General features: G+C 36.7%; 2 protein-coding genes across 3 annotated transcripts; one reads left to right on the top strand and one right to left on the bottom strand.

The window, feature by feature from the left end:
- Nucleotides 1-5,359: 5,359 nt before the first annotated feature.
- On the top strand, nucleotides 5,360-7,987 carry LOC113308969 (glucan endo-1,3-beta-glucosidase 8-like). 2 transcript variants are annotated; one of them, XM_026557409.1, is made up of 3 exons: nucleotides 5,360-5,611; nucleotides 5,839-6,367; nucleotides 6,705-7,987. In XM_026557409.1, exons 2-3 carry the CDS (start codon nucleotides 6,024-6,026, stop codon nucleotides 7,831-7,833), a joined length of 1,473 nt encoding a protein of 490 aa, XP_026413194.1. In that variant the 5' UTR covers nucleotides 5,360-5,611; nucleotides 5,839-6,023; the 3' UTR covers nucleotides 7,834-7,987. The 2 variants fall into 2 exon arrangements, with proteins under 2 accessions (XP_026413194.1, XP_026413193.1); XM_026557408.1 differs by having other exon boundaries at nucleotides 5,360-6,367.
- Nucleotides 7,988-8,496: 509 nt separating this feature from the next.
- LOC113308970 (PHD finger protein ING2-like) lies at nucleotides 8,497-10,952 on the bottom strand. Its single transcript, XM_026557410.1, has 7 exons — nucleotides 10,827-10,952; nucleotides 10,667-10,738; nucleotides 10,366-10,559; nucleotides 9,576-9,639; nucleotides 9,109-9,365; nucleotides 8,941-8,979; nucleotides 8,497-8,837 (listed from the first exon to the last, which is right to left on the bottom strand). The coding sequence occupies exons 1-7, from the start codon at nucleotides 10,870-10,872 to the stop codon at nucleotides 8,733-8,735; spliced, it is 777 nt and encodes a 258-aa protein (XP_026413195.1). The 5' UTR covers nucleotides 10,873-10,952; the 3' UTR covers nucleotides 8,497-8,732.
- Nucleotides 10,953-22,425: the final 11,473 nt, after the last annotated feature.

Raw genomic sequence — 22,425 nt, 5'->3', positions numbered from 1 at the left:
ATCTAGTCATATCCAAATAATTGAATCTGAGTTATTAAATACAGAACTTGTTATCTATCTTCCAAGATCCGAATTCTACAAGAACGAGTCTCGTAATATATCACAATTAAGATGGACTTATCTGCTAAAATTAACTACGTACCACTTGTGTTATTGTTATCATAATGATAAATAATATAACGCGGAAAGGAAAAACACACGACACCAGAAGTTTTGTTAACGAGGAAAACTTCAACTACAGAAAAACCCCGGGACCTTGTCAAGATTTGAACACCGAACTCTATTAAGCCGCTACAGACACTAGCATACTATCAAAATTCTGATTGGAATGTGGTTGAGACCGAATTCACCATCCAAGTAAGTCAACTGCAGTCGTGATCCTTATGTAGCTTGAACCTCGCAAGGATCTATGCAATTTATTCACTTAGCTGGCGTCCTTTACAGTCTAACAGTTGTTTCATCCTGAGTGAAGGCTTTTGATACCAATCTTCTTCCAATAGATAAGCTTATTTGATATCCCTTTAGATCAATAGATCAAGTCTTGAAAACTTGTTTGCAACAGATAAAGATAGCAAACCTCAAAAATTCAAGAATATTCTTAAACCGACCAATTAAGAAGAGTTTTAGATATCTATCTTAAGGAATCACAAAATCTGAGGCGAAGAAAACTTTGCGATTTCTATCTATCTCGATCCTGAAAGAGATTACTAAAACCTCGATAACAGAATGAACACGATCAGGATACAAGAACTATCAAGGTAAAGATAGTCGGACCTGGATTCACGAATTCCTAAGTGAAGTCTTTAAGTCATAAACCTAATTATGTTTTTCATAGGAAATCTAGGTTCATAGAGGATGACTCTAGAAAACAACTATGACATAGAAGTGTCAGAAATTAAATAACCTGGTTGTTTGAGTCTCTCTATTTATAGACTCTTCAAAACTAAGGTTGCTTAAAATTCGCGAAGATAACTTGAGATTCAATCAAACACTTTCTCTGTTTTGATGAATCTCTTGTTAGGATTTCATGTAAGCATGTGATAAGTTTGTCTTGGAGTAAAATAGAATAATATACACTGTGGTCCAGGGTAATGGAAGCGTGTACGATAATAGTTCTTGGAAAGTATGTCTTTCGAACTTATACGCAAAGTCGTGTTTATTCAAACACTTAAGACTTAAATCATGATGCAGATAAACAAGGTGTTTCAGTGATCAAGGTGTCTTAGAGGTGCTAATGAGAATCATAGAAATCTGAGACGTATTTTAGAAAATAGTCTGAATACATCTGCTGAGTTCATACTGGGTAAATATGTGAAGGTACACGTACCTGTGGACCAGTTCGTGAATTCAGATAGCCAAGGTACGTGTACCTAGTATGCCTACCCTAAGGAAATTCACGAATTCATGCCCTTGAGGTATGCATATTGGGTACGCATACCTCAACCCATTATCGGACATAAAACTAAGAGGTATGCATACCGGGTAGGCATTCCTACCCCTAGCCGGAACTCGGATGACGATGGTACGCGCAATCAGTATTGTACTGTCCTGTATCCAGAATTCAGTAGTTTTCTAACTTCTCTTTAATCGATCTGAAACTTTCCCGATATCCATAGATGATGAACTTGCTCTAATACCAACTGAAGGACCAGAAAATAACGTCTTGGTGCTAAAGCGCACATGCTAAAACTCATAATGCACCACTATGATGTTAGTGAATATAACTTAATGCTTCACTTCTAGCTTCTTAGATATACGTTCATTTGCCTTAGCAAGCATGCTTCGCAAGCATGATACCTTAAACTTAGTTTCCATACCGTTTCAACTTACCCTTGTTCTTCAAAAGGGTGCAAAGCCATAAAAGCTAATGTCGATGTATTCTTGTATGCGTCACTGGCTTTCGAGTTTTTGTCCAGGCATAGGCCAATGCCTTCGACTTGTACATAGGCCATTACAAGCATGTTCCCAGTTTTCTCACTTAGCTTCGGCATTGAGCTGAATGCATGCATTTATCTTACTTTTGTGAAGGATGCATTAGTCAGACTCATGTCGTACTTATATTGCATGATCTTTGTGATGCAACTGCATATGCAAGTTCTCTAGCTTGCATACCAGTTAAGCTTCCTTCTTTAGAAATGCCCAATTCGCAAGCGGTGCATGCATAAGTCGAAAAACTTGATAGAAAGTATGAGCATCCAAGAAATGGATCGCAACTTACCTCATCAAGTATGACAACAATCATTTCTTGCATGGCATTGCTGAGCCAGATTGAGTTGCCATTATGTCGCAATCGCCTCACGATTAGATGATATGAGCAACAAGGTGTTGGACCACCAATGCTGCAACTCATTGCGGTTACTTACCTTTCTTCATGGCTCGAAGGGATCAAGCATTGACCGTAGTTGGAAAGCGACTAAAGCAAACTCGTTTTGCAAGCCAAAGTCAAGAAATAAATTAGTCTGGATATGCCATAAGGTATTTCGCAAATGATGCATAAGAATGTGCATCACTAGCCTTTCCTTCGTTTTGCACCATTTTGGTGAAAATCTTAGTTCGCAACGTCGTATCGGTGATGCCTAGGCATCATAAATCTTTCTTGTGTAACCAACGCATTATAATAATTTTTTTCGCAAAATATAGGCTTTACTGGCTAAGCTATGAGCTTAATGGCGCATCTCCGCTATATGCTCTTCAACCTACTACCCCTTCTTATATATGTCTTCTTGACGTTTTTATAATCAAAAGTTGGGGAGTACTTTGACATGCTTGCTTCATTATTCATGGTCGTTGTCATGCCCCCTTGTATAATGCGTAACGATGGTGTGTTATTCAGTTCTGACCCAATGCCCAAGTTGGTTATTGCTCCATGATAGTGCAATATCTCTCGGCCAGCCATCCACTGGCATAATGTGCCATTATGGTGCAATATTACTCTCGTCCAGACACCCACTGGCATAATACACCACTATGGTGCAACTTCTGTCCTGGACCAAAATGTCATAAACACCCAACATAGGCTTGAGATGAAGCTTCGTCTCATTCAATGACTCATCTTTGAACATACGCCATGCGAAAAATACGGGTGTTATAAGCCTGCCTCGGCACAACCTGGATGTCCTCTATCTACTCCTTCAGTGGTAGTTTTTATCCAATTTGGTTTCCAATTTGGTTTTAACCTACTAAATCATCATTGTAATTTTGTTTCTTTGGTTTGGGTTGGGCATTGATGGTGCATCTCACCTACCTCGATAAATTCCTGGCTTAGCTGGAATGCTATTTGGAAAATAGTTGACGATTTTTATTATTTTTTCCAATATATAAACTCGTTTTCGGCTATCCATAAAGACCAACGGATGAAACATAAGAAGATGATTATGTGAGTTAGGCGTTTGAGTCGTAGGATTGTGAAAGTATTATTTAGGGAAGGTTACTTAAGGTGGATATATTATGAGTTGTATTTGAGTGATTAGATAGTCGGGTGGGATATATGCAACTCCAATACATATTGTCTTCCTAGAATTTTCATCAACCGGAAAAAAATTCCACAAAAAAACTTGAACCGTGGTTTGGAAAAAATTTAACTAAGAAAGTCACGACAACCTAGATTTAACCTCATTTCCTAGAGAGCGAAAAGGAAAGAAAGAGAAGAAGATTATACTTATGTTTTATCTCGAAAGATGTAGAAAGAGTGTAAAATCCTTAGTTATCCCGCTGTGCTTTCACCTCCACTTGATCTAAAGGCACATGTCAGTTCATCAATATAAAAAGAGGATTTATGATCTTGAATTTAAGCACCATTACGTCAAGTCTAATAGTTCTCCAAGTTTAACTTTCAAGCTTGAAAAGAGTTGCCAAATGTCAGAATTTAAGTTGTGGATCAAGCAAGTGCTTAAATGCGAGGTTGATTGAAATTTTCTGCCTCCAACCATTTGGCGCAAAGAAACTACACTATTGCACCCATGGAATTTGAGCCATCAACTAAGACATCCGTTGGTGATCCAACAATCCATTCTTTGCGTGTATGCTCTAATTCAAGCTTACGTGCATTCAAGTTTTTGCTTGATCTTAGAGAACCATAAGACTCAACCTTATGAAGAACGCTAAAAATGCCGAAAACAAAGAGTTTGAAAGAACTATGAGCCGATTGATACATGATTTCCGATGGTTTCCCACGTTTATATAAGATAAAACATTTTCCACTTTTATGTTAAATGAATTATGAAATCCTTCGCAGTGAACTACTACACCATGAGCAGGGTTGGGCTTATAGCTGATACTCCCCTGAGTTTCTAATAAGTTTGTTAAACAAAGACACTTTTGGTAGAGCTCTGCCACGAAGTGTTAGACATTTTCTTTTCTTTGAAACCATAAAAATGTTGGACATGTTTTAGAGTAGTTGCAATTTGCAAGTTGTTCTTCCACAAACGGAGATGAGACCCTTATTAAAATCGCAAATGACCCTATTAAATCACTAATCACCTCTTCTATAGTAGTACACATAATGGATGCATGATCTAACTGAATTATTCCATTTGAAGATCAAGTTCCAAACTCATAAAGGAAAAATTCGATCCTAAAGCTTAAAAAATGCATTTTCCAGCGTCGAATAAACTTTGTTCCGTTTTTGAAAGCTGCCTAAGAGCATCCACGGTGGGCGAGTATAACCAAAAATTTGGGATGAGATCGTAACACAGTGGGACGGAGTAAAGATCAAATCCCAACCAAAGATCAAATTCCAGACCAAATATGGTCGCGACCAAATCCCAAATTCTAATATAGTCGGGCGTAAATTTAAAGTACGCTTGTTGCTGGGCGTAAATTTAAAGTACGCTTGTTAACGGGCGGAGATTTAAATTACGCCCGATGAAATTTTAATTAAATAAAAAAAAAAGAATGAGGCGGACTTTTAAAGTCCGCCTGATGAAAGTTATAAAGAATGGGTCGGACTTTTAAAGTCCGCCTGATGAAATTTTAATGGGGCGGACTTTTAAAGTCCGCCTGATGAAATTTACAAAAAATGGGGAGGACTTTTAAAGTCTGTCTGATGAAATTTTACAAGAAAAAATTGGGACGGACTTTTAAAGTCCGCCTGACGAAATTTTAATCATTTACCGTTGCGTCACAACACGGACTAAACCCAAATTTTGATCTTTTTTTTTATCTTTGATCTTTGGTTTTGATCGCACCACTGCAGTTGCTCTAATGGACAGTGGCCGATCAATAGAAAAGGAGTGTGGTATTCGATTTACTTTTTCGTTTTGATGAATACTTTTTTTGTTCTGAGTTTAATTTTAAAATTTTAAATCTCTATAAAGACTCTGGTCTCATCTCATTATATAAATGTCGGTCAGAATCCTATAAATAAACAAACAAATCCCTCTCTCCCCCACAACCCCACTTTCTTCCACGTCAATCTTACATAAGCTACTTCAGCTTCAGCTTAAAACGGTGGTTTTCCGAGCTGTTCGTTAATCACGTTTCTCTGTTTCTAGCTTTTTAGTCTCACAACTTCCCTGCTTCATGATTTAAACATTTTGGATTTGGTTTCTGATTTTCTTAGTAATAACTGTTTCTGTTTAGAAGTCCTCAACAGAATCCGTTGCATTTTAGCGTAAGTTACAGTAAAAAGAACTAATCTTTTTGTCTGTATAATTGTTATTATTATCTGTTTTTAACCTCACTCACTTGTCGACAACCTAATCTTTGCCAGTTTGATTTTGGGCAACTTTTAGTGTGAGCATCTGGAAAGTTCAACTTTTTGCTCGTATTCTCTCTCTCTCCCCCATCTCTATGTTTGTTAACAGTTTCTCACAAATATTTTTGTTTTTCTTGTATCAGAGATCGCTAGATTTTTCAAAACTCTTGCAAAGAAATCAATTTTTACACCCGAATCTCTCCAGTTTATGCAAAACCCATCGTAATACAGTGAAAAATATCTCTATCCACCTCCAAAAATCAGTACTTTATAGGCTTCCAGTACTGACCAATATTTTCCCATCTAGAGTTGGTATTCAGGGGTGGAAATGGGTAGCAACAAGCTTTGGTTTGTAATATTATGGATTTCATTTGTTGGGATTTGGTTGGATTTAGAGTTTGTTGAAGGTATTGGAGTGAATTGGGGAACTATGGCATCACATCAGTTACCACCGCAGACAGTAGTTCAGATGTTAAGAGATAATGGGATTCAGAAAGTGAAATTGTTTGATGCCGATGAATCTACTATGAAAGCTTTAGCTGGAAGTGGTATTGAAGTTATGGTAGCCATCCCGAATGATCAACTTCAAGCTATGACTAGTTACAAGAGAGCTAAACAATGGGTTAGTCAGAATATTACTCGGTTCAACTTTAATGGAGGCGTTAATATAAAGTAAGTGATATAAATCCTTTTTTTTTTGTTTCACCATTTTTGTTGAGTTAAAGAGCTTTAAACTCAAATTATTCTGATTCTTTACTAGTATTTCAGTCCCATATCCATTCACCTTATATATGTTGGAATCAGTTTTCATTTCTGTTTATATCTTGATTTTGAGAATTTTCGCTTTAAAGAACCATTTGAAATAGATTCAAGTTCGAGCAAGTAAATATCAAGAAGATCACTTCAATTATTTTGTCAACCAAGAAATTAACTGCAGTCGGTGGTTAGCATGTAGGAAGATTCCAACTCTTATTAATGTTATGTTTGTGGGTGTGTTTCGCTGTCACAGATATGTAGCTGTTGGGAATGAACCTTTCTTATCAGCATACAATGGTTCATTTGTGGAACTTACGTTACCTGCCCTACAGAACATACAAAATGCCCTAAACGAAGCCGGTAGCGGTGATAAAATTAAGGCCACGGTGCCCCTGAACGCCGATGTCTACAATTCACCTGCAAGCAACCCTGTCCCTTCTACAGGAAGGTTCAGAGCTGATATTGGTGACCTGATGAATCAGATAGTTCAGTTTCTCAGCAAAAATAATGCTCCTTTCACTGTGAACATCTATCCCTTTTTAAGTCTCTATGCCAATGCAGATTTCCCCTTAGACTTTGCTTTCTTTGATGGTGCAAGTAGCCCAATTACTGATAATGGGGTCTCCTACACTAATGTGTTTGATGCAAATTTTGATACTTTGGTTTCGGCTTTAAATGCTGCGGGATTTGGGAACATGCCGATCTTGGTTGGTGAAGTAGGATGGCCAACTGATGGTGACAAGAATGCAAACTTAGCATATGCTCAGAGATTTTATAATGGGCTTTTGAGAAAACTTGCAACAAATCAAGGAACACCATTGAGACCAGGCAATATGGAGATTTACCTATTTGGATTGATTGATGAGGATGCTAAGAGTATTGCACCTGGGAATTTCGAACGTCATTGGGGAATTTTCAGGTATGACGGACAACCTAAGTTTGCTATGGATTTTACAGGTCAGGGTTCAAATACATTTCTTGTAGCTGCGAAGAACGTTCAGTATCTTTCTCCAAGTTGGTGCGTGTTTACTGGCAATCAGAATGATTTAAGTAAACTTGGAGATAACATTAACTATGCTTGCAGTAACTCCGATTGCACTTCACTTGGATATGGAGGATCATGCAATAATTTAGATGCGCAAGGAAATGCTTCTTATGCATTTAATATGTACTTCCAAGTAAAGAGTCAGATGGAGAATAGCTGTAATTTCGATGGTCTAGCTAAGGTAACTAATCAGGATCCATCGCAAGGAACCTGCAGATTCATCATTCAGATTGTTGGTTCTTCTTCTTCTTCTTCCTCCTCCTCATCTACACTTCTTGGACATTTCTTTGTAATATTAGCAACTTTAGTATCCCTACTCTGGTTTTCCTTGATCTAGTTATAGTTTTGTATAGATATAACGAAACTCAGATGTAATACTTTTTTTGCAGTTTGAATGTTCTCTCTTCAGATTTTGTATGTTGCAACTTGTAAGAATTCGTGGCTTATTTGGTGTTAGCTATTCTTTTTAATAAAATGACAGCTTACATGGATTTTTAAATTTTTTTTAATCCCTGGACATTCTTGTAAGCATTCAACTAATTCTTGGCTTTGAACTTTGCAGCATACATGCCCTTGTTAATATAATGCCCAAATGTTTGCTTCAAAAGTACTTCAAGCAATTCCTTACCGACTGCTGTCAGTGGGAAGCAAGTTTCATCAGTCATGTATTTTCAGATTCAACTTTTAAGGGTTGGTTACTTAGTGGATACAGAGGTGGCTATGGATTAAGCTAGGAAAAGGATGTGAACATGAAAACCCCACTAAGAGTAGATTTTTCATTTTATTATTCGGTTAACAGCCCTATTACAGTATGTTCTTTGCCGCATAACTGCAAGTGCTGTATACTGTTTTGTTCCTTTAGCTCTTTTTCTAAATATCTTATATATCCACCATCCAAAGGGATAAGAGACGAGAGAAAGAAAAGAAAGTTACGGAAAGCTTGGATATTATAGAATGGCATTCAATTGAAATGCATAATGACACGCTAGTAAAGATTCTATTTTGGAAATTTAACTATTATACGTACCAGAGCCTACAGTAACCATATGTAACAAGTAATCATGAACGGCATTACAGGATTCAAAGCTTATAAAGTGACGAGGATCCCAAAAACAGAGATTTTGACAAATAGATCAAACTGAGTCGAATACCAATGATGTACTTTTTACTCAAGTCGGACATGTTTCATTTCTTCAATGGAAAGACCCAAAAACTATTATACAAAAGGTTTCCCAATCAAGATGGGAGCATTCTGCAGGTTGGGCAGTACCACTTCCCTTTGAATCTTGTCTCTGGTGTGAGCCCAACACAAGAGTAGTGAAACCATTCACCTCCTTGGCACTGCTCACAAAATTTTCAAATTTTCAAATTTTTGTAACCACCCAACCCTCAAAAAAAGAAAAGAAAGATAAAGATAAATAAGGGAAATGAGAATAGGACTTACATTGTCATTGTCACAAGCAATCATGTCACCAAAAGAAACCTGGGAATCAGGAGTAGTAATATGTAAACCAGATACTGTGACAGGCTAAGCGTAACCGACTTTTTTCTCATCCTTGCAGAACAGTTATACAAAATCAGGAATGAAATATATCACAATTACTATCTGTACCTGGTGACAAACGCAGTAGGTTGGTTCATTTGGATCAATGGGTTGATCGACATCAACCGGTGCAGGGACGATCTTCTTAAGGCTGCCTGGTGGTGGCATAAGCTCAAAGTCTCTATCACGTTCTCGGTCCCAATCCCTGTCTCTGTAATCAAATCTCTTGGATTGAGGTGTTCCAAAGTAGGACTTCCGCTTTTCATCCTTTGGGACTAAAGGCAGTGGAGGAAGAATTGCTGGCTCATCTATTGGTATTTTCCCTTCTGAGATAGATGTAAAAGAAAATGCTAATTAAAAAAGAACATAACAAACAGCACAGAAACCTCTCTATAGACCACCTTGTGCTATAATTTTGATATAAAGGATTCTTATATGGAAACTCAGAACGACCGAAGGGAAGCAACACCTACTAACAATGAAGTGGGAGTTGGAGTCAGTTTACACAAATGCCATATTATTTCAACATTCCGTACCTAGCTTTAGATCTTCTGCGAAGTTATTTAGATCTTCATCGAGCCTTTTCACGTGGCTGTCTATCTGTGAGAAGCAAGCATCGGATCAATTATGAAAAACTACCATGAAAGATTACTTAACTGGAAAATGAAAATGCCTTATACGCCATATCATATACCACAGTGATATCTTATAGCTCTCCAAGCTTTACATAACTTATTTCTAAGCAGAAACAGATTTTTTTAGCACAATCTTTGTCATGTTTACCGTCTTAGTGTGATTGCATAGTGACCAATCCGCCAAAGTAAAAGGAGGTAATACTTCAAAATTAGATGACAGTTTTTCCTTTCAAATTAATTATTGTAAGAGATCATTTCTCTGCAATACTTTAGGTTTTTAGAATGGCTAGATTTGTTGTTTTTCATACCCTTACAGTATCTTAATGGTTGTTGTCTTCCAAAATCAATTCAATATTGATACCTTCAATAGTTTAACCAAAGCCTCGAACATAGACGACTACCACTAAATTGGCATTTTTAGTTTCTTTCCAAGTGAACAATTTCAATTTTAAGAGTGCAATCATCTAAAAAAAAATCAACAATACTTCACTACCATTAACTGAATGCTAACTTAAATTCTTAACTAATGAAACACCAGAAGCTGATTAAGCAAACAAACTACAACTAGTGAGAAACATTTTTCACAAAATTTTGAAGTTCAAGTCTAGTTCATGGATATAAGCATACACAACTCGAGCTATTCATGCAAGTTCTGGGGAAAACAACTAAATACTATAATGGAAATGCTTACGAGATCATACGCTTGTTTAGCGAGCAGCACTTTCTCAGTGCATAAACTCAATGCACTGTCTTGGCTAGACTCTATATCTTTTTTCATCTTATCAAGCGTTGCTTCTTCTTCTTCTGGGCTAACTTTTTTTGATCCTTGAGAACTATTATATCTTAAACAGTACTTAGTTTGCTGTCTTGTCTGATTTATCATTCCTACCATAAACAAACAAAAAACCCCAAAACGAAATCAATACTTTGTTTATATTTGATCCAATCAAATAATTGGTAATTCAGATTAAGATGAGACTTATGTTATTGACCTTGTGACCTCTCATCGAGTTCCCTCATGGTGTTGAGAAGTCTTTGAAGCTCTGCTGGTAATGTGCTTGCATCTTCAGAATCATGATTTAAAAGAGTTAGCAGATAATTGAAAATTGGTAAGACAAAAAAATCATGTGTGAAAAAAACAGGGTTACTTACATTCTAAATAGTCATCGACGAAAACTCCTGTTCTTGCAATCGCCATTGATTTTGAATTTTCTAGGGTTTTCCGTTCTTCTTGTCTATCGAGTGTTCTTGCAAATTGGGGAGAAAAACAAAGGAAAATGTTAGGACCCGATTCACAAAATGATCATACTTTCCTTAAAAAGGGAGTTAAATGGCGACTCACAGTTAAATATGTTAATGAAATTACCTATATGTCCGTCATATTATCCTTCCACACACATTTTTAACTTTTGCCTTCATTATAATTTTTTTTTGACAGTGGTGCTATTTGTTTGATGGTGGTGGTGCCGCTTACATATCGTTACACCGCATTCAGGATCGTAAAACCACATTCAGGTTCGTTACACCGCATTCAGGATCGTTACACCGCATTCACCCAAAGGGTTCACCGCTTCCCCTCCGGTGTTTAGCAGGTATTCTTAAGCTTCCACCACCACCACCACTTCAACCAATTAGTTAATTAGGAAGGGTATTTTGAGGGAGGGTATATTTGGAAAAGATAACACCGTTTTATTCAAAAGTGTTAAATCGGATGGAAAAAGACCATTTTGTAAACGGATTACAAAAATATGATCATTTTGTGACCGAATTAAAAAAAGTATGACCATTTTGTAGTTGGCCAAAAACAAACATCAAATATGTTACCATTTCAACCTGCTTTTAAACTTGATTGTTGAGTTGATCCACCGAGTTCATATTAATATCGAGTTGTATAAATGTTTGTGCTACATGAAAACATGGTTTGCGCTTAAACCTACTAACCCCATGATCAAGATTATATTAAGGGATTAGGGCTTAACCCGTGCTGTAACGGCACGGGAAAGAATATATATTTCAAATACATCCATCGGTTCATACAACTGTTGCCGAAAAAATCGATCCAGTTAATCCAAGTCTAAATTTTTTGAGGTGTTAATTAAATAAACATGTCCTTAGCCTCGAATATTTTAATATTATGTCTGTAAGTCATACAATCTTTTAGGAGAAACATAGTTAATCGTTAACCAACTCCTCGGATTCAAACATAGTCAATCGTTAACCAACTCCTCAGATTCATGTGGGCCTTACTTCGAAAATAAAGTAGTGTCCATACTTCTAAAACAAATAAATCATCAAAGGTCGTTCACCAAATTTATAACGAAACTGAAAACGCAAAATTACTTCAAAATCAATTAGATTAATCTTACAAAATCTGTTAGCTTCAGGGATTAGTTTTCTCCCTTTGATAATATAAACTATTCCAAAGTTACATAGATTTGTGTTTATTCATTTTCCTAAAGTTCAATAATCTGTAATTCTTGATCCATTTCGTTTCTTATCTACTTATCTTCTCTCCTTACCTATTACCATGAATTATTTCTCAAGCATGCATAATCACATGAAGTCGAGGAGAAATGACAGAAACAGAAATCATGACAAAATGAGAATAAAGAGAGACATGAGAAGCTAAATCAATTACAATTGATTCGCGTGTAGCCTTGTACAGGGTCAATTTTTTTTTTATAAGTTTCATATTCTTTCCTACCCCGACCCGACAAATCTTAAAACTACAGCTGTTGATTTACCTTCTCCCTAGAATAATCTTGCCTTTAATATTTATTTTTATTTAAAAAAAATTAAAGAAATAAGGAAAAAAAATTAATATCAAATAAAAAAAAAGTTAACCGAGGGTAACTAAATAATTTATCTACCTTAAGACACCTTCTCATCCCACTACCACTACTTATTTCATCACCACCACCTTTATCGTCATCACTCAACCATTCTCAACAACACCCACCACCATTATCCCCAGCGCCGATCCACCACCCCACCCACCATCACAACCACCATTAATGCCTACTGATTTAATATAAATAAATTTTTTATGTACTGTAATAATGAAAATATATTGATTTGATTAATTAAAGAAACATTTTATTATGAAATATATCAATATAGAACATTTATTATTAAAAGTTAATTAAGCTAATCATTTTACTGTCGTAGATTTAGCTTTCTCATTAGTAAATCCAGAGTGTCCTTTATCTTGCCAAAGTTTTCTAAACTCTGTTTATGAGAAACTAAATTATCAATTACAATTGATTCGGGTGTAGCTTTGACCCGACCCGACAAATCTTAAAACCAATGCTATTGATTTATCTCCTCCCTAAAAAAATCTGGCGTTTATATTTATTTTGATATAAAAGAATTAAACAAATAAAATAAAAAAAATTTAGTAATTAATACCAATAAAAAAAATTAACCAAGGGTAACAAAATAATTTCTCTACCTTAGGACACCTATCTCACCCCACTACAACTACTTCTTACACCACCTCCACCTTTAATGTCATCACTCCACCATTCTCACCAACACCCACCACCATATCCCACCGCCGATCCACCACCCCCGCCCGCCATCACAACTACCATTAATACCTACTGATTTAATACAAAATAAACTTATTATGTACTGTATTAATGAAAATATATTTATTTGATTAACTGGAGAAAGAGTTACTATGAAATATCAATAGAATATTTATTATTGAAAGTTTATTATACTGACCATTTTCATTTGTAGATTTAACTTACCCAAGAATGAATTTAGAGCGTCATTTATCTTGCCTAAGTTTTCTAAACTCTGTTTTATAATTTCACCTGTGTCATAACGGCACGACCTCCATAATATGTAAAAGAATAAATTTTTTGTTCGCTCTATATATATAGTGACAATTTGTTTCCATGTTTTTTTTTTAGAATCGATAGGTTGACCGTAATAGGTGTCTCGAAGAAACCACCGAGTGAAACATGTAGTGGGACCAACTGAAAACCTTTACTATCCCAATAGCAGATACATTACGCTATCATCGTTAAATTTTTCTCAGGTTGTTTTTTAGGGCAAATTGCGGGCAGCCTGTACAATTGTTTTTGTTTTTTTTTGTATTATAACCAGCTTATTTTCACATAGAGTAAGAATTCCCCAATACCTGACTGCCACGCTGACCACCTACACTACCACCACCAGAACCGCCCATCACCACTACCTCATCACCATTATCTTCGGCTCCATTGACCACCACCCACAAATACTACCCAATTGATATGATTATTAATAAATTTATTATTTATTTAATGAAAGTATTTACAATGAAAAGTTTATAATGAAAAAATATAATGAAAAATTAATAAAAAATTTAATGAAAGTATATTTATTAAGATAATTATAAGACATTTATAGTGGGAGATTATTAAAATATTCATTACAAACAGTTAATAATACAATAATGATGTAAAATACATATTTATTAAGAGGACATTTAATGATGAAAATATAAGTAAATTATTCATTATGAGAGATTAATGAGACACTAATTAATAAAACACTCATAGTGATTCATTTCAATTAGAGCGAACCACAATCATGGATTTAGCTTTCCCTATAATGTATCCTGACCGCTCTTTATCTAGGCTAAGTTGTCCATGCTATGCTTTATATTCTTGATATCTCAGTGAAAAAGCCAAACTCCGGATTTAACTTTGACTTGTTAATGTTATACTTTTATACCTTATCAAAAATATTACAAGTTTATCCTGAGGTTAAAAATGCTATTTACTTTCTTTTTATACCTTCTCTCTACCCTCATTTCATTTTCATCCCTTGCAACCTTCTCTCTACCCTCATTTTATTTTCATCCCTTGCAACGAACCAGGGAAACCAAACATTGATATTAACTGTCACTGCAAACCGAATTCGAAAATAACCGGAGTTCAAAAAAGCATTCATTCAAAAAAACATTCATGCCATCATCAAAGAAATAGCGAGATATCCAGATGCAAATGATCCCCAAATAGGTATTGTCACCTCTTCTACAATCCTCGATGTTCTTGAACCTAAAACTCTCAATCATGGACAAGGTGATAAAAATGAAGATGATCGTGCGATTATAGATTTGTTAGGTCAAGATCGTATATACAAACAATATTTGAACAATTTTTTTTACAGAATTTGGGCTTTTGAAATTACAATTTCAAATATATCTGGTTCGTTAATGATTAAAATTCATGAATTCGAAAATAATAAACAATGTATATACCTCAAATTAATTTGGGGAATAAAAATAAGGAATAAATTGATATTTGCAGGAATGTATAGTAATCAAAAGATTCAAAACAGTGTTTTAGGTTGACTTATGTATGTGATTTAGATGGAATTGTAATTCTAAGTATGTTAGGACATCCACAATGTTTCCAAGAGATGCATGTATGCTCTAATTTTTCTCATAGTGGTCTTTGCTAAAACTAAATTGTAATATGTTTGCATTAGTTGAATGCCAAATATAGCAATTGTCAAATTTAGCAATATGTCAAGGACTAGTTCTGGGAACTGGCCTAACTTGAGGCTCGTTATCATTACATGTTCTGCAACTAACTTTATTTATTTTTTTCCCATTTTATGTTAGATTAATAAAGTGATTAATAAACATGAATGTTATCATGTTAAATTTAACTATTACATATAATACTCTAATTTCAGAAAAATAAACGGGACCTTAACTCGACAACCTGATACTCCTCTGGCTCATCGGCTTGGTAAGAATTTGAATGCCTCTGCAGAGTGGGAAGAGAAAATATCATGAACAAGAAGAAGAGACGTGCACATATCATGGACCCACCAGTTGTGGACCTACCAACCGTGAACCCACCAATCGTGGTTCTACCAACGGTAGAGACACAAATCCTGGTCCAAGCAATCACGGTCCCATCAGTCCCAGCAGTCGTGGTCCCGAAAGTCGTGGAAGAACCATACATGGGTTAGACACTCATGGAAGCACTAACGGAAGATTCAGTCATGGATGATGCGTGCATGAATGGATTAGGTTTCGGCATAGACCTATATGAAAGCTTCCTCCATGGCCATAATCAACTTATGAATACATTAGTATGGAATTGGTATTCCGATGTCCCTGATGTACAAGAACACCTGCGATCGGAGCAGCATCAATAAGAACAACAAGTACAACAACAACTATTACAAGAACAACAACGGAAAAAACAAGAACAACAACAAAAGCAGTAAAAACAACGGCAACAACACAACAACAACAACGGCAACAACAACAACAGCAACGGCAACAATAATAACAAAAGCAACAAGAAGAAGAAACGAAACAACAACAACAACAACAACAACAAGAATCATAACAACAACAACGACAAAAACAAAAACAAAAGTCAGAACAAACAACAACAACAAAAAGAGGAGTAAGAAAAAGTATAAGAAGTAATGGTGAAAAAAACAACGTAAGTGTATAAGGAAGACCCCAAGTGTACCACCAAGTCTAATCCTAAGAACAAGGAAAATCCTAAGAGGGGTTTTTAAGTTGATGATAATCTCCTACGAATTGAAAAATTTGGTGAAGGATTGCCTGAAGATGGTGGTAAAGTCCATTTTTTGTAGCGACGGCATATCACTTCCAGAATTTGGCGTTCAAAGGCAATATTCTAATCTAGTGTCCTAAATAAGTCACACTGTAGGTACATTACTTGACATACGAATATGATGCAGGATGTGAAAAATAAAGGTAGTTATCTTACTGTCCCAAGTTCTCGGGCAACACTTATTTGGAGCATTGAAGTTTTAGCTCTAAAACTCCTGAAATTTTTTAAGCGGTCACAATTGTTAACAACAGTTGATTATGCTCAAACGAATATGCTTGACAAAGTGGCAATCTCGGCCTTTGTGGAGAGATTCTACATGGAGAATGATACATTTCATATCCCCTTCGGTGAGATGAACATAACTCTAGATGACGCAGAATACATTACATGTGACTGGTAAATCTGTCAATGAAGGGTACAACTCCTATTTCAATTGGAAGACACTGAAGAAGTTGGCGTATAAGACTTTGGGTCTTAAAGAACTATTTGCCAAAACAGGCACAACGAAGAAGCTGAAGTTCTTTAAACTTGTGAAATTGAAGGAGCGTTTTAAGGAAAGTGCTGAAGGAGGTGATCAACTAACACTCGATGAAATAAAGTGGAAGGCAAATGCCTTTCTCATGAACATCCTGGTGTTTATGGGTGAAAATCGTTTCTACTGATTTTGGTAATTTCGGTGAGTGGGTGAGAAACAAATCTAAACCCTAAACAAATGTACTGCACGGGAGTACTTTAGATTCGAGAGATCAATCTATACAAATCTGGCCTAAACCAAGAAATGGCCGTTTCGGATTTGCTTCGGTCACAAAGAGGGGGAGAAGGGCTGGTTTAGGGAGGGAAGCGAAGAGAGTGTTGAGACTAGAGCAGTTCCGTAAGAGTAGTACTTGACTTGTATCAGAAGATGAAAGCTTTGAGAAAGCTAGCAAGAGTTGCTTTTCTGAGTGTTGTATTTCTCCCTGACCAAAAACTTGTGTCTTGGTGGAAATAGGTAAAACCTATTTATACAAGTCCAAGTGAAACGTACTCTGGCCCCGTAAGAAAAGAAACGGATGAGTTAAATGGGAAGAGGTGGTAACGCCTGGTATTGATGGAATTTGATGGAATTGATGTTCCATGGTGAAAGAGCGTTTCACCATTACTTCCTGCATTTACTAACCTTTTATTCTTATTACACTTTTTTGAAACGGGCATGTATGCCGCACGCTGTAGACCGCAAAACCAAAACCCTAATGAGCATCCCCCAGTTTGTGACATACGTTTTGATGTCTCGAGTGTTTTCGTGGAAAACATGTAGCATATCGCTGGTGTTTGATAAGTTGAGCTTGAAAGACTTGTCGGCTCAGTGGAGACCTTCGACGGTCGAGATTTTGTATAAGAGGAATCGTGGCCTTTGATGTAGGCGCGACATGCCAAAGTGAAAGAGTTGCACAGCATGTGCCAATGGCATGTGTGGTATGCCTTGGCCCTGGGTTGTTTGTCGGGTGCAAGTGGTAATGCCAAAGTGAAAGTGTTGCACGGCATGTGCCAATGACATGTATGTATGCCTTGGCCCTAGGTTGCACGGCTTGGCATGCCAAGTTGCAAGGGTTGCATGGCATGTGCCAATGGCGTGTGTGGCGGCTTTGACCCTAGGCATGCCAAGTTGCAAGGGTTGCATGTCATGTGCCAATGGCGCGTGTGGCGGCTTTGTCCCTAGGTTGCACGGCTTGGCATGCCAGGTTGCAAGGGTTGCACGGCATGTGCCAATGGAGCGTGTGGCGGCTTTGGCCCTAGGTTGCACGACTTGGCATGCCAGGTTACAAGGGTTGCACGGCATGTGCCAATGGCGCGTGTGACGGATTTGGCCCTAGGTTGCACGGCTTGGCATGCCAGGTTTCAGGGGTTGCACGACATGTGCCAATGGCGGTGCGTTTTGGATTTTTGGCATGGTTAACGTGATGATTGCGCGTTGCTTTGCGGTTTGGCGTGGTTGCCATATTTAGCGCAACAGTTGCGCGTTATTTCTAGTTTTGGCATGGTTGCCATATTTTGCACAATGATTGCATGGTACATGCAATTGATATGTTTTGTGTGATGAGTGCACGGTGCGTGCATTTGGCATGTTTGCCATGCTTTTGCGCAATGATTGCACGGTACGTGCAATTGCTATGTTTTGTGCGATGTTTGCACGGTACGTGCATTTGGCATGTTGCGTGACATGTGTGAGTGGCATGATTGCCATGATTTTGCGTAGTGATTGCACAGTACGTGCAATTGTTATGTTCTGCGCGATGATTGCACGGTGCGTGCATTTGGCATGTTTGCCATGATTTTTGCGTAATTGTTGCGCGTTATGTGTGAACTTAGGGTTTCGCGCATCGAAACCCTAATTTAGTATTTGAAAAAGGGTACCCTGGTAATTTTGACATAAGCGCGTTAAATGCTCTAATAAATGTGCTAGTGTCACCGATGACGTCATGTTATATGTGAGGTTTTATGGTTTTACCCCTTGTTCAAAAACCACCATCAACACCTGGGTACGACCATATTTCCCAATAGAACAAGAAACCTGGTGAGTTCCATTACCTTTATTTTTTTTCAGGACCTTGATATTGTCGCTCAATATTCGTGCGGAACTGCGTGCCTTGTTTATTTAGTGAAGAACTTGAGACAAGCAAGTGATAGGTCGTATATCCATATGGATTATGGGAGGGGATGTGCCTCTTCTACAGGTAAGAACGGAAAGATTATATTTGTGGTTGTTGTTAGAGCATTGCTCGGTTGAACCCAGTTATCTCAGTCTTGTTGTCAATGTTAGGTGATCAAAACTATATCTTGATTTCTAGTTGTAGATGGTGAAATTTGGATAAGAGCAAAGTGTCATTTCAAGACTGTAGGAAAAAACTCAACTCTAACAGAAGAGATTAAGCCCTTGGCCCTCAAGGCACCCATAGTCACGATTTCTAGTATATGTCCCTGCAAGACATTGTTGATCGTGATGATGTGATTCCCAGTGCACATCCTCGATGAGATACTACTAGTCATATTGAAAAGACGAGGGTACCCAAATACACCACAATCTTTTTGTTTCAACCTATAAGTCCTCTTACCAAGTGTAATCGTTTATGGACAAAGTCGAGACAATACAACAACTTCGGTATTCACACTTTGTGTGGTTGCCTATGGATACGAGATCGAGACAATACGACAACCAAAGTGTGATACTTGATAATAGGTTCGAACTTAACCAAACTTTATAGGATCACTAATCAAGTATATCAGAGTTAACGTAAAGTGCAATTTACTTTAATTATAATAAAACAATTATAAAGCGAAAATATAAAGTAAATCACACAACAATATTTTGTTAACGAGGAAACTGCAAATGCATAAAAATCCCGGGACCTAGTCCATAATTGAATACTCTCAGAATTAAGTCGTTATACAAAATCTATACCAACTTCGTATAGTTGAGACCAAGCAAATGTTCACTTACTTTTCTAAGTATCCCTGCGCTTGCAACTTCGATGAGCCACGCACTGGTACAATTTCTTTTGATCGTATTCCAAACAGAAAAGGAACAACGAATCTGTTTGGTAACAACTCTATTGATTCTTTAAGATAAATATATCTTAAGTCATACGCAAAGGCTCTTCCGTTTAATGTAAACTCCTTTGCCTGGTTAGATCAACCTATCCAATAACTACCAAAGTAGTCATGTTTAGATTCGCAATCAATCAGTATAGATCTCAAATAGAAACTATAAAGCGATTCCGATCTCACGCAACTAATCAATCGAATAAATCTGATTCCAGTTGGATCCCAGCCGATCAAGGTTTGTGCACACATAAAGATACGAAAACCAATAAGAAATCTTCTTCGTCTTCAAATCTTCAATAATAACCTGCACAACACCACTTGAATCTCTTGTGATCAATCACACACAGAACAGAGTATGTTAACAATGGATTATCACAAGATGTCTTTAGATCTACAACAGTTCTAAAAATCCCGTCGATACTTCGATCTAGTTTGAGTGAATCTTATATCAGAAGAGAAGATTCTCAAGAATAAACAAACTAGGTGCAATCAAAGTTTCAACAACCGTTAGTCAATCAAATCAATCAAAAACTAATAACACTGCAGTTATCTAGTTTCCCACCAACGGTACTCGTAGATATTCTTGATCCCACAGAAGTCTTTAAACGAGCAGTCGTAAGAGATTTCACCTAATCAGGATACTTTTCTATCCGAATAGACGGCTCCACCAAAAACAACAAGAAATGAAGTTTGTCTGGCTCTTTGGATGGTTTGCTAGAAAATGCGAACTTAGGTATTTATATACCAAGGATGTTTGGACATCAAGGAATTTCCAAAACCGAAAATATTCTCAAGATTTGCAATGAATGGCAAAATTTGGTTTTCCTAATTCCAAATAAATGCTTGTCCAATATTTCCGAAATATCTCAATAGAAAATCTCCAATTAGTAAATGCACATTAATAATTTTTATTCTCTAGAGATATGCATTTAATTGCTGGTAATTAAAGCATATAAAACCAAAAACCTTAATTAAAAGATTCTTAATTTATCTTGGCACAGGATCTCCTTGAGTACTAAGGAATATCTTTGAACACTAAATGATAAGAGTTATTATACGTATTCAAAGTATGTTGACATCTTTTCACTGTAAATCCTTATTCATATTCACATGGATTTACATTTTTGGAATCAGTTATACCATACTTCCAAAACAAGTTTAGAATTGGTTGACATGTATTCCAAGATAGTTATGTGATTGATTAAATACCAAATCACATACATTGGTTCAATCGGTTCTACCAATCACTAGGATCGGTTATACCTTATTATGGAAATACTTGTGATCGGTCACACCAGTCACTAGAATCGGTTACACAGTTATAAGGTTCGGTTCCATATTCCCATGGTATTGCTTGTGATCGGTCACACCAGTTACCAGAACCGGATACACCAGTTACCGGGACCGGTTACCAATTACAAGGATCGATTACACAACACTCTTGATTGGTCACACCAATTACTAGAATCGGTCACACCAATTACAAGGATCGATCGTACGATCACATGGTGATTACTTAGGATCGGTTACACCAATTAATAAAAACCCGTCAGACCAAATCATAAGTCAGGCATTGTGATTAGTTATACCAAGATACATAACCAAGGTTAAGATCGGTTCTACCATCTCACACGTATTGGTCATCCAAAGATTTGCAGTGAATAGTCGAACCAATAAGCCTAATGATTTCCCTTTTGATTCACGAAACAAGTTCATGAATGTACTTCCCTTAAACAAATGTAAAATATTGTTTCCTAGGATGAAATCTTCACCATAACCCATTCACATAATCATAACAGTATATACAAGATTATGTAGATGTCATATCTAACGAAGTTCAAAACATAAGTTTTATACTTCGTAGTCTAATTCCCTATTACTATTATCATACAATATGACTAGGGCTGGCAATGGATAACCGATATCCGATATCCATTTCCGAAATCCGACATCCTATAGGATTTTATCCGACATATCGGATATCGGATATCGGAATCCGTTATGCTATCGGATATTTCCTCTTAACAATATCGATATCGGAATAGGCTGTTTCCGTTAGGTTAATATCCGATATCCGATAGTCTAGGGGTGTACTTGTAATTTCCTACCCCTAGGGTATTTTTATCGAGTATCGACTGTGTGGGAAGAAAACCTAATCGGCTAATTTTCTTTGGTCTCGTCTGAGTCTTCTCTAAGCGTTTTTCACCCAACAGTCGAAGACGAGAAAAGATTGGAGAACAGGAGAAGTTTGAGAAGATTGAATCATTGATTGAGTTCAGCAGGATTGACCTAATCTATTTGATGAAGAGTGTAAGTCAGAGAAGTAAGTCATCAACCTAATCTATTGTTTGATTTGTTTCAATTCAAAGTTAGGGTTTCATTCTCAACAAATCGATTGCAGTGATTTGTTTCAATTCAAAGTTAAGGTTTCATTCTCAGCAAAGTTAGGGTTTCATTATAGGGAAATTGGTTTTCTGAAGTGAATTCACTAAAGCTGGTTTATATGAGAAAACGAGTCATGGGGTTCAGGGGTTGCAATTTTTGTGATTGTTATTGTGGTTTTGCTGTTT

Source organism: Papaver somniferum, chromosome 9 (genome assembly GCF_003573695.1).
Source record: "Papaver somniferum cultivar HN1 chromosome 9, ASM357369v1, whole genome shotgun sequence".
Classification (NCBI taxonomy): domain Eukaryota; kingdom Viridiplantae; phylum Streptophyta; class Magnoliopsida; order Ranunculales; family Papaveraceae; genus Papaver; species Papaver somniferum.
This window is presented reverse-complemented; position numbering and strand designations above follow the sequence as displayed.

Excerpts from the sequence above, each read along its gene's own strand:
- LOC113308969 (XM_026557409.1), top strand. The coding sequence starts at position 6,024 with ATGGGTAGCAACAAGCTTTGGTTTGTAATATTATGGATTTCATTTGTT. Across the intron at positions 6,368-6,704 it reads AATGGAGGCGTTAATATAAA|ATATGTAGCTGTTGGGAATG; the intron begins GTAAGTGATATA and ends TCGCTGTCACAG.
- LOC113308970 (XM_026557410.1), bottom strand. The coding sequence starts at position 10,872 with ATGGCGATTGCAAGAACAGGAGTTTTCGTCGATGACTATTTAGAAT. Across the intron at positions 9,640-10,365 it reads CTAAACAAGCGTATGATCTC|ATAGACAGCCACGTGAAAAG; the intron begins GTAAGCATTTCC and ends TGCTTCTCACAG. Across the intron at positions 9,366-9,575 it reads CGCAGAAGATCTAAAGCTAG|AAGGGAAAATACCAATAGAT; the intron begins GTACGGAATGTT and ends CATCTATCTCAG.